A 14,461-nucleotide genomic window follows, 5' to 3' on the forward strand; every position below is an offset into this window, starting at 1 on the left:
CACTTAATTGAAATTAAATTATAACAAATAGATGTTTACCCCCTAAATAACTTCCATTTAAAAAATTTAAATTTAAATTCTAGTATTATCAACTCTGCTTCATCTTAATATAAAAATTATATACAAATATGAATACAGTATCAACCTACTCGTCTTCAAACTTTGATCTAATCTTTTTTCCCCTTATTTATCTTCACTATTTCCCTTTTTTTCTTGTATGTGTGATTGGGATTCCAACACCGGCCTCAAAACACAAAGGCTCAGACGTCGACATTACTTCCTATATCTTTTCTGTTTTCTGTAAAATGTATATATACAATAAGTTTCACTGTACTATAAAAAAGAGTTTTGACTATGATTTATACTACTATCCTATAATGAGCCTCCCATTGGAGCTCGATGAGGTACTCCCTTCCTCCTCCTGGCCGTAGGTGGCGGCGTCGATGGCGTGAAGCTTTGCTGTATGCTCTGTATACCCTCAATGCTAACACTTATGTTTAGCGACTCACCTTCAGAGTACTCCATTTCTGTGGATAATTTTCCTTTCTTAATCAACTTCTTCGATGTCCCAACCACCTAAATTAACGCGAATTTAAACTTTGAAAATAAGATAATATTATTTATAGGAAAAATAATCATCTCGGTCCTAAATAGTAAAATGAACATAAAAATTAATTAAAAAACTCAAGACAAAAAGGGGTTGATATAAAATTTTAAACATCAAAATTAAACAAACATTTAGTTTGGAAGAGCTTAAATTAAATAATTAAAATTTGAAGACTACAAAATGGTCATGTACAAATTTATCTATTCTATTTTTATTTATGATTTGACCTATATTTACCAGAAACTTGGACCCTATGCTTCATCAATTTCTAGTAAAACTAACATGGAACAAGTTATTAAATGGAATGGATAACGAATCTACTTCAAATATCATGTTAGAAAGACATTTGAGAGTTTTGATAGCCTCAGATATTTGTAATATCTGATGAAATAGACAAAGCAAGCTCCATTTTCATCACCACTCTCAAATAGAAGAATCAGATAATGTGGACTTTTAGCAATAGCCATAAAAATGTTAAGGCAGGAAGAAGATGAATGGAAATATATACGGTAAAAAAGATTCATAAAAATCCTATTCGTATACATATATTAACAAATGCATTGCAACCACATGATGGGACACAAGTTGTCCTGTTATATGTTCATTGATTTTGTTTTTGAAAAGAAAAAGAATAAAGGGTACCTTGCAACCAAGAGAGCAGAAGGTGAAGGAATCAAGGAGGCTGCGGTGGCAGACATGGCAGGTATTCGTAACACCTTTGCCCAACCTAGGCTGTGGTCTTTCATTCAAGAACACTATCCGGGCACTGTTTATTATGTATGTTTGAATCCCTGTTATGTCTATCAGTTTCTGAATCTCTGAAACCCTTATCACATCATGGTATGATGATCTCCTTATCTGCAACATTCTCCACATTCATTCACTCTTACCTTTACAAATTAATACAAGTTTTAATGATTTATACCTGAATGGTTCTATGGTCCTTGTGATAAGCAAGGCAAAGTGAACAAAGCGCTCCATTCATGCATTCCAAGCAATACATGTTGCATTCACTCTTATGAGCATCTGCGTGCAGCTTGCATTGACCAAAAAAGCTTGTTTGAAGCAGAGGTCTCAGCCATGGCGGCCACTTCATATCCTCATCCTCATCATCTTCATCATCTGGTCCTCCTCCTCCCTAAATTATACATAAGCCAAATTTATTTCATCATCAGCTTCTGTATACAATCAAATACTATTCAATAATAGATAATCGATATCCAACAAGGCTGGCGGCCTAACCATGATTCTTCTGCTTTTTGGTCTGATTTCTCTAACGCTACTTGTTTCTTCTTGGTCGATATTTATCATCTAGAGCTAAACAGAAATTTTCTAGGAAAACTTTTTTTTTTTTTTCAAGAAAAAAGAGAAGTGGGTCAGTTTGAAGTGGTGAGTGGTGGATGGGGTAATGGAAGACGCTTATCTTAAGCTTAAAAGTCTTCCAATCGAATCTCTATCCGAACCTAAACCAATAAACCCAAAAAATAATATTTATTTAAGATGCGTTTGTTTGAAGGAAGTTCACTAGATTCTTCAATTTTATTTACTTGGACAGAAAAGATTGAGAGTTGGCAAGTTGGAAGCCATGACGTGTGGTGGTTTCCAACGTTAGACGTTTGGAAGTGAGAGATTTGGACATGTAAGAGAAAAAGTAATGAATCATCCAAAATACAAGGAGACTGAAAAGGCCATGTGTTGGACGTATTTTTAATACTAGTGCATGGTGATAGAGTCTAATTGTTAGGGGTTTTTATGATGATTACATTTAAAAAACAAATAATTTCAATTTAGAAGCATCTTGAATATTGCCAGTTCTAGGAAATACCTTTGCGGTGAGGACAAATGTATCTCAATCGTGTAAAAGCCGTCATACTTGGTTTGTTGATTTTAATAGAATTAAGTCTCGTAAACCCAGTTTGCCTATTCCGAGACTTTATGGTCGTCTGAAACAATTCCATCATCGCACATAAAATCAGACAACATAAGAAACAATAGATACACAAAGCAAGTATTATTTTTAATTGGGTTAGTGGTTAAATTAGTCAGATTGTTGATTTTTGTTTGGTTTAAATAAATAAATTATTGAAAATAAAAATTATTAAAAAAATTATTGTTAAAGTTTATGTGACTTAAATTTTTATTGAAAAAATAAATACAATGGCAAAATAAAAATATTTGTGGGGGCGAGAGGCCAAAGCCTGCCACAGATACCAATTAAGTATAAAATTGGATTGGGATTGTGACCGAGGGTGTGAGGGTCGAAGGCCCTCGCGGCATGAATCATGCCACACAAGTAGAATACATATAGAACTACACTTCTTCTATTTGACATTAAATAGAATAGCGTTTTTCAACCTTTAAATAGATATAGTTAAAACTCTTCTTGTATAATTTAGTTTTCAACATTAGTGAATTTCTCCTCCTCTGCCTGTGATTTTCCCCCGAAAGGGTTTTTACGTAAAATCTGTGTTTTTATTTTTCTTTTCTTATTGCTTTGCGATTGTTCTATTGTCATTATCGATGTCTATTATAACAATTATAAAAATCAATTTAACTTTTTTTTTTGGCTCAACTGGTTTGTATCGGTTTGTAAGTTAATTAATTTTTATACTTCTTCTTGAATTGATACTTTAATTAATTTTCAATCTAATCAGTTCAACTAAACAATCCAATCTGATTTTGACAATATTGCTTAAAACTTGAGAATCACATTGTGAAAGAAAATTCATTTTACTTTATTGTAGGTTGTACTCATGTTTAATTTCAGCGTAAAACCGTTATTCAGACCATTCTTTGAACCCGTAGAGTAGTTAATGAACTTGTAAGCAACAATGACATTATATGTAATCATCTTACCCAAAACAAAGCACCACCACTCTGATGTGACTGATGCAATAGGTAAGACATTTTTAAGCCTACTAATAGAACTTTAAAGATGATTTTATAATGAACTAAAGACTAATGGACCTAAAGTTGATCCATTTTTTTTTTGGATAGTAGGGAATTCAATTTGAAGGTATTACTCATCTCATGAACAATGCAATCATTCACTACTTTAATGATATCTTACGATGTTTGACCATTCTAAGACTTGAAGAGATTTTTAAAATAGTTAAGCATAATGTTATAGACCCATACCTTTTCTTCTACCCAATTATCAAGTTCATCCTCCAAAATCATGATCCAATTCTAATTATGTCTTTTACTGGCTTGAGCATAGAAAAGAATTAGTGTTTCTATCCCCATCTAGGAACCACAACTCCCTCGATCTCTATTTTTAGTGCATCTCATCCTTGTCAAGAAGGCAATTAAGCTTAATCTAGGATTCTCGTAGCAATTAGATATTAGCCTCAATCAATTCATGACTATCCGTCAAAGATGCCACCTGGCTAGTAAAATCTTTAATACATCCCTTCACATCCTCGGATTTCCTCATTTGTTGAACCTTTAGACCTCATCCAACTTTATGTATCCACTGCCGGTCATTCTTCATAGTACACATATTTGTCTCATTAGTTTCATTGTTCTTCTTTATAAGCTAACATGCCTTAAATTTAAAAGGATTTTTTGGCTCCCCGTTTCTCGAGCCCCTAACCCTTGAAGTTCCAAAAAGAAATTGAACAATGAATAGAAGCTACTTATGGGAGCACCTCGGTTTTCAAATACATAGACATCTTCGCTTAATCCCTATTAGAAACAAACCGATCCAACCTTTCTTTAACAATAGTTTAAGCATCCTTATTATTTAACTATGTAAATGAACCCTCATTAGCACTTAGATAAATAAAACTCCTATCTTATCTAAAGCCTTCTTAAATTCGAAGATACCATCCTAGAATCCTATCCCATGCTTCTCAATATCTAACAAAATCTCATTAAAATCTCCACACATGTACCAAGAAAACATGGTTATACTTTATAAGGAGTGAAGAAGTGCACATAATTCATGTTGGCACTCGTTATCAGTATTTATATATGTTAGAATTGAGTAACCCGAATCCTTATTAAAATAAAATATAGTGGTAAAATAAAATAAAAGTAAAATCCATATAGAACTATACTTCTTTTATTTTATTTTAGAATAAGGTTTTTCAACCTTTTTACACTTCATCTATTAGATATTGATTAGAATAAGGTGTTTCAACCTTACTACACTTGTAACACCCCTAACCTGTATCTGTTGCTGGAATATGGTTATGGAGCATTACCGTAAAAACATAACTTTAAATCAAACATTTCATATATAAACATAATCATAGCATAAATCATTCATATACATGCATACCATCCCTTATTCAAGCCCTCGAGGCCTTAGAAAAGCTTTGAAACGATTCAGGACTAAATCGAAAACATTTGGCACATTGAGGAAAAAATTAGAAATTTTAAACTATAGGGGTCACACGGCCGTCTGGCCAAGCTGTGTGACTCACACTGTTGAGACACACGCTTGTGTCTCAGGTCGTGTAATAATCGAAATGGCCTCATACACCCATGTGCCAGGCAGTGTGCTAGGCCGTCTAACTGTCTGACTTGTAACCTTTAAATACTACAGGGGACACACAACCGTGTCGCATGGCCATGTGTCATACATGGCTGAGACAACGCCCATATCTTAGGCCGTGTGGACAAGAAATTGGCCAAAATCAAGCCATTTCCTTCTCCCACTTCAAGCATGAACCTACAAGCCAATTGCACTCTTAACTAAGGCATCAAAACATACCAAACCATATATAAAATGTCTAATTTACTATAACATTCTAACACTCCTAACCCGTATCCGCTGCCAGAACAGGGTTTCGGAGCATTACTACCATTTACAAATCACTAAAAAAATTTAAATATTTACCGATTCAATGCATCATATAAATAAATATATTACCATTCAATCAACAGTTTGACACTTGTATAAGCATCAAACAGCAACATTGTTAGTATACTTGCACATATCTCATATAAATTCAACATTGATATATCTATTTTCTCGACATATCGCACTTGAGTTTAATAATAGTCTCAACTTACATAATTTCCTTGTATCAACATATCAAAGATAATCATATATGTACATGTCATGAAACATATCATGCTCTTACCGTTTCTTCATAAGCATATATCATTCATTTCATTATATCAATATTTCATGCTCCATTATTTCCATATATTTTATGTATATTTATTCCGGTAATAGCTTATATCAAACTTAACATAAATTATATTCCATGTACTTATACTTATTTAGTTTATCTGTCTTCATAATTATTTCATATAACCATTCGTCATCTGATACATATTACCTGAATATCAATTGTTCAACAGATGTTAGAGCGTCTCCCATCCATGGTCTTATTTATCTTTGACATGATGCCATAGTGTCTTTCAACTATGGTCTTACTCATTTTCTGTCATGTTGCCATGGTATCTTTCAACCATGGTCTTGTTCATTTCATATCAAGTTGCCATGGTATCTTTCAACCATGGTCTTACACATTTCATATCAGGTTGTCATGGTATCTTTCAACCATGGTCTTACACATTTCATATCAGGCTGCCATGGTATCTTTCAACCATGGTCTTACACATTTCATATCAGAGAGCACACTCCCGCGAACCTCATCCTTACAGTGGGATTACCAGCCCAGGCTAAATCCCCTGTAATATAAACTCATAGAGTATTGTCAGGATTACCAGTCCAGGCTAAATCCCCTGCAACGACAATTACTCTAATGAGCTTGGATCTGAATTACCAGTCCAGGCTAAATTCAGACCCTAATTCGGATTACCCGTCCGGGCTAAATCCATTTTACACGTATTCTTCAGGAGGGCTATATCAGAATAGGATCACCCGTCCGGGCTAGATCCTTTTTACCGTCAATTCCTTTTCAGAGATCCACCGAATTTTCCTTTCATTCAACTGGGATTTATTTTCAATTTATATCGAGTATTATCAATATTTCATCAAATATCATGAATTGAACATTCAAATCATATTTTCATCACATAACCACATATTTCAAGTATTTAAAATACAATTCAAGTTACACAAACTTACCTCATTGCTTGTTTGTGTTTATAATTTCATTAATCCGATACCTTTTCTTTTCCACGATCAAGTCTCATATTTGAGTCGTCCAGATCTTTATAAATAAATTTGATCATCATTTTCATTCATTTCATCTTCTAATGCATTTAATTAATGCTCTAGGCAAAATTACCATTTTGCCCCTAAACTTTTAATTAATGATGATTTCATCCTTAGGTTCAGGAAAATAGAATTATTGAAATTTAATCCTTATTTACAGCTATTATTCTCATATATATTGATAACAGTCCATGAATTCTATAAAATATCTGAATTTTCCATAATTTCAACACTTTTCAATTTAATCCCTAAAACATGTTTTCCCCCGATCTTGAACTAAATTAATAATTTCATTCAATTTTGTAATTTAAATAATAAAATAATCCATTTCATGCAATTTGGTCATTTCTGACATCTTTACAAATTACCCATAAAGTTTTACTTTTATTCAATTTAGTCCCTAAGCCTAAAATATGCAAATTAGCCATGCTTAATGAATATTCATATATGTTTTTCTCCTCCTCCTCTCCATTCCACATCCTTGATGTATGTAGCACACTTGTAAGTAACATTATCTATAATCTTTATTATTTACTTTTATGAATATTCAAGCTGTCCATCTGTGTCATACTCACTAAATTATTTATATCTGGAGCTACAGGACTCCAAATTAAGATCCGCTAATTTTCCCTGAAACTAGACTCATATATATTCTTACCATAAAATTTTCATAATTTTTGGTTTAATCAATAAGTACAGTTTATTCTTTAAAGTTACCCCTATTCTGCTGTCTGACAGTTGTGACCCTTCTTCACTAAAAATTAATTATCTCCTTGTACAGAATTCGAATGATGTTCATATTTGTTTCTATTGAAAATAGACTCATTAAGGATTCTAAAAATATAAATTTAAGCCCCTAATTATTTTTATCAAATTTTCTTTATGATTTTACATATTCAGAACAGGGGAACCCGAAATCATTCTGACCTTGTCTCAAAAAATTCATCATAGCTCATGATTTAGAATTCCATTGCTTACATAATTTCTTCTATAAGAAACTAGACTTAATAATATTTAATTTCATATTTTATTCATCCTATAATTAGATTTCTACAATTTTTGATGATTTTTCAAAGTTAGACTACTGCTGCTGTCCAAAACTGTTTTAGTACAAGATATTAATTACCATGTTATAACATCCTTATTTTCTTTTTCTACACCATTTCTCATCACTTTCTCTTATTTTTTCTTCACTAACATATCAAGAACATAGGACCTTATGTAAGAAAACTCTACTATAACATTATTTCCATGCTTTATAAATAATAACAAACTTAAAAACATATTGAAATCTTGATGTACTTACCTTTTCTTATTGACTTCAATCTTTAACTTGATTTTTCTCTCTCCTCCAGCTTCGATTTCTTGAATCCAACTTGATATTCTTGCTCCCCATCATCTCCTTGCTATCTTTCTCTCTTGATGGCTATGGAAATTCTTTCAATTTTTAGGTGAAAATAATGAATTTTTGGTGGAAGGACTAAATTGTAAAGAAAGTAAACTTCTTTTCTTCTTCTTATCTTACGCTAGTTTGCATGGGAAAGGAAATGTGTTGATAATTCTTCATCTTTCCTTCCTTTTATACTAAATAAATAATAATATAATAATAATAATAATAAACATCTCATAAAATATTAATAAAATAATATTTATCTAATTAATTAATTTAAAATATCATCAACACAATCATTACATTCTAGAATTCTCTCTTACTAATTGACCATTTTGCCCTTCATGATCTTTTAGAATTCCATCATTGAGTCATCACTTAATTTGGTAAAATTGCAATTTAGTCCCTCATAATTTTTTTACCTATTCAATTTGGTCCTAATTCATCAATTTTTTTGGTTTCTAGATCATTCCACCCTTAAAATATTTGCACCATTAGTCCTTCAACTTTTTTATATTTACACTTCAACCCCTTAAATTTTGAGTATTTACTCTTGTGCAACAAGACTTTTCTCATCTTTGCAATTTAGTCTTTTCTTGAATTAATATATCATAATATACTTCTCAATATTGACATCACTCAAAAATTCCCTTTTTTTCACTTTATTTCCTTATTTTACTATATCACGGATAATATTTTACTGTAAAAATTTTCGGGGTATTACAAACATTAATCCAATAAACCAATATGCCAATAAGACACCTCAATCACAATCAAACTAACATACCTAAACTTACGCATGATTGGCCATATTTCATATAAACACATTTAGCTCATATCTATCTCAAAATGTAACTTAACTTGGCCACATTGCAAACATACCATCACTTACCAAATTGGCTATTCAAACATGCATTAACACATTGCCAAAATAACACATACTAGTATGGCATCTACAAATACCAAAATGACACAAGCCAACCAACTAACATCAAATGGTTCCAAAACAAGAAATACATGCCAATATCATCAACTAGCATTCGATTAGCTACCCACACAAGTCCACCCATACATGCCATTATAACCTTGACCAACACATCAAAACTACCGATATAAGCGTTATATAGTGTGATAGATCTCCGACGAGCTTCCAAACCGATCGAGCTTTTGATAATCTGTAAAGTGAAAGAAAGATAACCATGTAAGCACTGAATGCTTAGTAAACTCGTATAAACTTTGAACATAATATTCCATTTCAAATATGAATCTTATAAGACAAATATAAAGCTATACCAATGCCACAAGATTTATCAAACTATATAACCATCAACATCGCTTATATTTTTCCTTCCTAACATAATAGGATTATAAGACATATTATACAATCATTAACCTTTACATAAGACAATGAATCACTCAATTTACTCACTTTCCATTCTATTTACTTAGCATAAGCTTAAATAACATTATCAATTGACAAATTAGTGTATTTGTTCATGTCATTGGTAAATTCATCCATAGCACAAGTGAATTTCTCACACATATATACATCATTTAACTCATCAATCTTTTTATATCATCATACTACATCTCAATTATGAACTTACCGTTTCATTACCCTTTCTTACCCGTTTCATTTGCACATTTCATCATAAACCATATCATTACTCAAAAATCATCATTTATTTCATTTACATACCTTTTTATTTTTAACCAATACCTAGCCTGTTGAACCAAATAGAACAACATCGGATAATTGAAACAATATTTATCGTACCAATTACCTATATAACACACTGAAACAAAGCCTGCTAGGCACAGAGTCTAATATAAATCACCGGCACAAAGCTTGCTAGGCACAGAGCCTGATATAAATTATCAGCACAAAGCCTGCTAGGCACAGAGCTTGATATAAATCACCAGCATGAAGCTTGCTAGGCACAGCCTGATATAAATCACCGGAAAAAAGCCTGCTAGACACAGAGCTTGATATAAATCATCGGTATGAAGCATACTAGACTCAAGATCCGATATATTATCTCAAATACAACTCAATTTCATTATTAATTTTCAACAACCAACGTTCAATAATTATAATCACCACGATTATTAAAACAAATATCAAGAATCTAATATAACATATTACATGTAACGTGAACTTACCTGGATAAATTGCAGCAATGACTAAGTATAAGGGCTATTTGGTAATTTTTTCTTCTTCTCAATTTTCCACTCGTTCTTGATCTAAATTAATAATTTCATTCAATTCATTAATTTAGATAATAAAACCAAGTTATTTTATGCAATTTAGTCATTTTTATATTTTACAAAATTATCCTCAACTTTTCATTTTTATTCAATTTAGGCCCTATGTCCTAATCATGCAAATAAACCAATTTTATTGAAAATTCATACCAGTTGAATGTTAATAGCATCTATTACAGCCCACATTTGTAACAATTTCACACCAAGTCCTTGTATTTTTACTATTTCAATAATTTAATTCCTAATTGTTAAATTCATCAAAATCACTTAACAAAATACTTATAAATAACAACTAATACCTCAAATTCATCATTTAACATTTTAAATCACAAAGATTCATCAATTGAAACATTCAAAATCTTTAATAGTTTCAAAAACAAAGGTACGGGCCAGCTGGACCTAGTTGCAATGATATAAAAAACACAAAAAAATACAAGAAACATAATCAAAATGGGCTTACATGCAAGAATTAACAATGGCTGAACCTCCCAAGTTGAGTTCCTATGGTGTTTAAGCCTGGTGAATTGAAAAGATGAAGAAGAAATGTCTTTTTCTTCTTTTAATTTTGTTTTAATTTCTTAAAATTTACCATTTTGCTATTAAAACATATAATATTTTATAATTTTAATACATAGTGCCGTCCAATGTCAATACTAAGGACTATTTACTACATTGATCCTTTCTAATTTAATAATCAAGTTATTAAATCACTAATATGCTATATTTACTATATTTTGCACCTTTTACAATTTAGTCATTTTTCTTTAATTAACTATCTAAATATTAAAATTTCTTAACGAAACTGTAATACAACCTTAATATTTCATAAATATTTATAAAAATATTTATGGCTCGGTTTATAGAAACGAGGTCCTGGTACCTCATTTTCTAAAACCACTTGAACCTAGGGTCTTACCACTTGAACCTAATTATTCTTTCCTTTAACCAAAAATCAATATTATTCTTAAATATTAAATAATAATATTTACGTACTCACACGTCAGATTTTTGACCCCAAAATCACTGTTTCAATACATAAGAGAAATGGGTTGTTACAACACTCCTATTAGAATATGGTTTTATAAGCCTATAAATAGACATAGTCTGCTATTCTTGTAATCATTCAAATTCAACTTAGTGAATTATCTTCTCCTTTGCCTGTGGTTTTTTCCCGATCAAGTTTCCACGCAAAATCTGTGTTTTTTATTTTTCTTTCTCTTTCCTTTGCGATATATTGTCATTATCAACGTTCTATTTTTTACCATCAGATTCAACACAATTTTTGTATCAATATAGCTAGTAGAAAATGACAATAAATCAAGTTGAATGCCCTCATTCAAAAGCATAAAAAGGCTTTATCTTCTATCCTGATAATTAAAAGCAATATTTCTCATAATACCACATTGTTTACGTAATCTATCACATGTAGAAACTATCAATTTCATTTTACTCAAAAGCACAACAATGAGATCTGTTCATAGCTTTCCAAACCCATGGTAGTTCCATGATAGTAACATTATAGAAATTGGCAATATTGTTCAGTAACCACTACATTTGGATCAATAATCTTAAGTACACTTCTTCTCTTTTGCAGTGCTTATCATCATCCACCTTCATGGCCTCACCATCTCCCTAGAATCAAATAATGCCTCTTTCCCAACTTTGATGTCAACTCCAATAGCCTATTCACATTACACCTTACCTTATTCACCTTCCTAGTAGTCTTTATGATATGGCTACGTGAAACCCTCTACCCTTGTTCTCCCTACTACAACACTATCCCCTACAACAATTGTTGCTAAATTCTTTATCTCACTACACATCTAGAAACAAACTAGGTTGTTACCTTATCCAAACTCGACTTTTCCGTCTACTCTCTAATGGCATGTTTAGTTGGAAGAATAAATCTCTCATTATCTCCTTTTGTTAACTTTATATTCGACTCCTTCTCATTAACAACAGGAATTGCTCTTACCTTAAGATTTCTAATAAAATAAGCCTAAGGTTGCTTTAAATAAAACATTTGATTCCTTCTCTCTACCACGCCATTCTGTTGTGGAGTGCTCGATGTAGTTAATTGGGAAAGAATCCAATTCTCTATGAGGTACCCTAAGTACTCATCTAATAAATCTTCCCCACCTCGATTAGATCGAAGTGCCTTTATAGGTAAACCTAGTTATTTCTCCACTTCCGCACGAAACTCTTTGAACTTATCAAAGGTTTCACTACCGCGGCGCATTAGGTGTGCACATCCATATTTGGAATAATCATCAATAAATGTTACATAATACTCGTAATCACCTTTTGCACTAATGCTCATGGGGCCACATATGTTAGTATGCACAAGTTCTAAGGGTTTCATAGCCTTCGTTCCTTTTACATTAAAAGATCACTTAGTCATCTTACCCTTCAAGCAAGATGATGGAAGAGTCGGAATCTAAGTCCGATTGATTTTGAACATTTTTATATATTTGGATTTTTTTACTTTATTTTTATTTTTGAGATGATTTTTAATTTTTTTCTTTAATTTTAATTAGTTAGGATTTCATATATTCTATATATATTTATGTGTTTTTAATTTTTCTTTGTAGGAACCCCACAATTTTTTACGGCACAACCATTCGAGCCAACACCGAAATGAGGAGTAATCCCACCGGTTGAGTTACACGTATCACGACAATAGCGTAACCTATTTTCTTTAGATTTTTAGTTGCACATTAGGGACAATATGCTGAATAAAGTGTAGGGTGGCTTAAGAAACTTTTTTAAAATTTTCAATTATTTTAATTTCTTTGCGTGTAGTAGTTTTGAATTTTTTAAATTGCATGTTTTCTATGTGCTTGAGCTTGTTGTAATACAAGTGATTGGTTAAGAGCATATACCTAGATTATTTGTTTAAATTATAAATTTAGCCTGAAATTAAATAATTTAGGCTATTTATATTTAGATTGATTAGTTTGGCTTATTAGACCGTAAATAGGTAAAAGAGATTAAATATACCAAGTGATAAAGGTAGATATGAATAGATAATTATATTTATAAAAGTATAGGGTGTTCGAATTTAAAAGAAAATACTCGGTAAAATCCATGGTTATTGAAACAGTGCAGTATGACTAGTATAACCCTTATAAAAAGTGTTCGAAAAAAAATCTCAATTGTATTGGCGCAAATAAAAAATTCATAAGGGATTATTGGGAAATATTACTACATTAGAGTTCAAAGCATGGATAAAAATAAACCAAATAGAAAAAAAATATTGGAACTGACTATACCCTGCAAAAATAAATACTATACTTGTATATACATTTTGATGGAGATCTGTATTTAATTTTCTTTAACTTATTTACTTTGCAATTTATTGAACTAATTTGTTTAGGTGTAAATAACTTTGAATTGTTTAAAGTTCTAGCTAAAGTTATATATTTAGGCAAATCTTCCTAGTGTCGATGCTCCGATCCAATCTCGTGTATCAAGCTAGCTCAATTACATTTTCTTTTCTTTGCATGTTTATTTCTTATTTTTAGTTTTAGTTTATTTTCGGGTTTTATTTTGTTTTGTTTTGTTTGCTTGAGGACAAGCAAAGACTTAAGTGTGAGGGTATTTGATCTGCATCGAATGTAGTAGTTAATTCCGGTTAATTTTGCACTTAAAGAGTTTGTTTTCTATGTAATTTAGGATTTTATATTTTGTTTTCGGTATTTAGGCCATAGGATTAATATAAAATAAGTGTATTTTTACACATTTTGTGAGTGACGCGACACAGGTCGACTTCCTGCCCAAGTAATTCGGGGTAGTTTTTGTCCATGCAATCAACTTTATACGAAAACTTAGGACGTGTCGAATACCTAATTTGGACTGTCAACACTTTTATAAATAATACATTAGGGGTTTGATGTAACTAAGTTGTCCGAGACGCCTTCAAAAACCCTAGTAGTTTAAGAGTACGATTAGAGTATTTTTCTTTCGGCTTTTCAATAACTTATTTGTTTTTCCACTTGAAATCAATTTTGATTTAAGAATTTATTTATTTAATTAAAGTATTTCAATTTATTTTTTCTTG

At 31.4% G+C, this 14,461-nt stretch overlaps 1 protein-coding gene across 1 annotated transcript; it reads right to left on the reverse strand.

Annotated features, from left to right (window-relative positions):
- Nucleotides 1-83: 83 nt before the first annotated feature.
- Nucleotides 84-2,114, reverse strand: LOC107918853 (protein RGF1 INDUCIBLE TRANSCRIPTION FACTOR 1). Its single transcript, XM_016848433.2, has 4 exons — nucleotides 1,850-2,114; nucleotides 1,533-1,745; nucleotides 1,250-1,465; nucleotides 84-576 (listed from the first exon to the last, which is right to left on the reverse strand). Exons 1-4 carry the CDS (start codon nucleotides 1,916-1,918, stop codon nucleotides 373-375), a joined length of 702 nt encoding a protein of 233 aa, XP_016703922.2. The 5' UTR covers nucleotides 1,919-2,114; the 3' UTR covers nucleotides 84-372.
- Between the last annotated feature and the right edge of the window lie 12,347 nt (nucleotides 2,115-14,461).

This window comes from Gossypium hirsutum, chromosome A13, assembly GCF_007990345.1.
Source record: "Gossypium hirsutum isolate 1008001.06 chromosome A13, Gossypium_hirsutum_v2.1, whole genome shotgun sequence".
Lineage (NCBI taxonomy): Eukaryota > Viridiplantae > Streptophyta > Magnoliopsida > Malvales > Malvaceae > Gossypium > Gossypium hirsutum.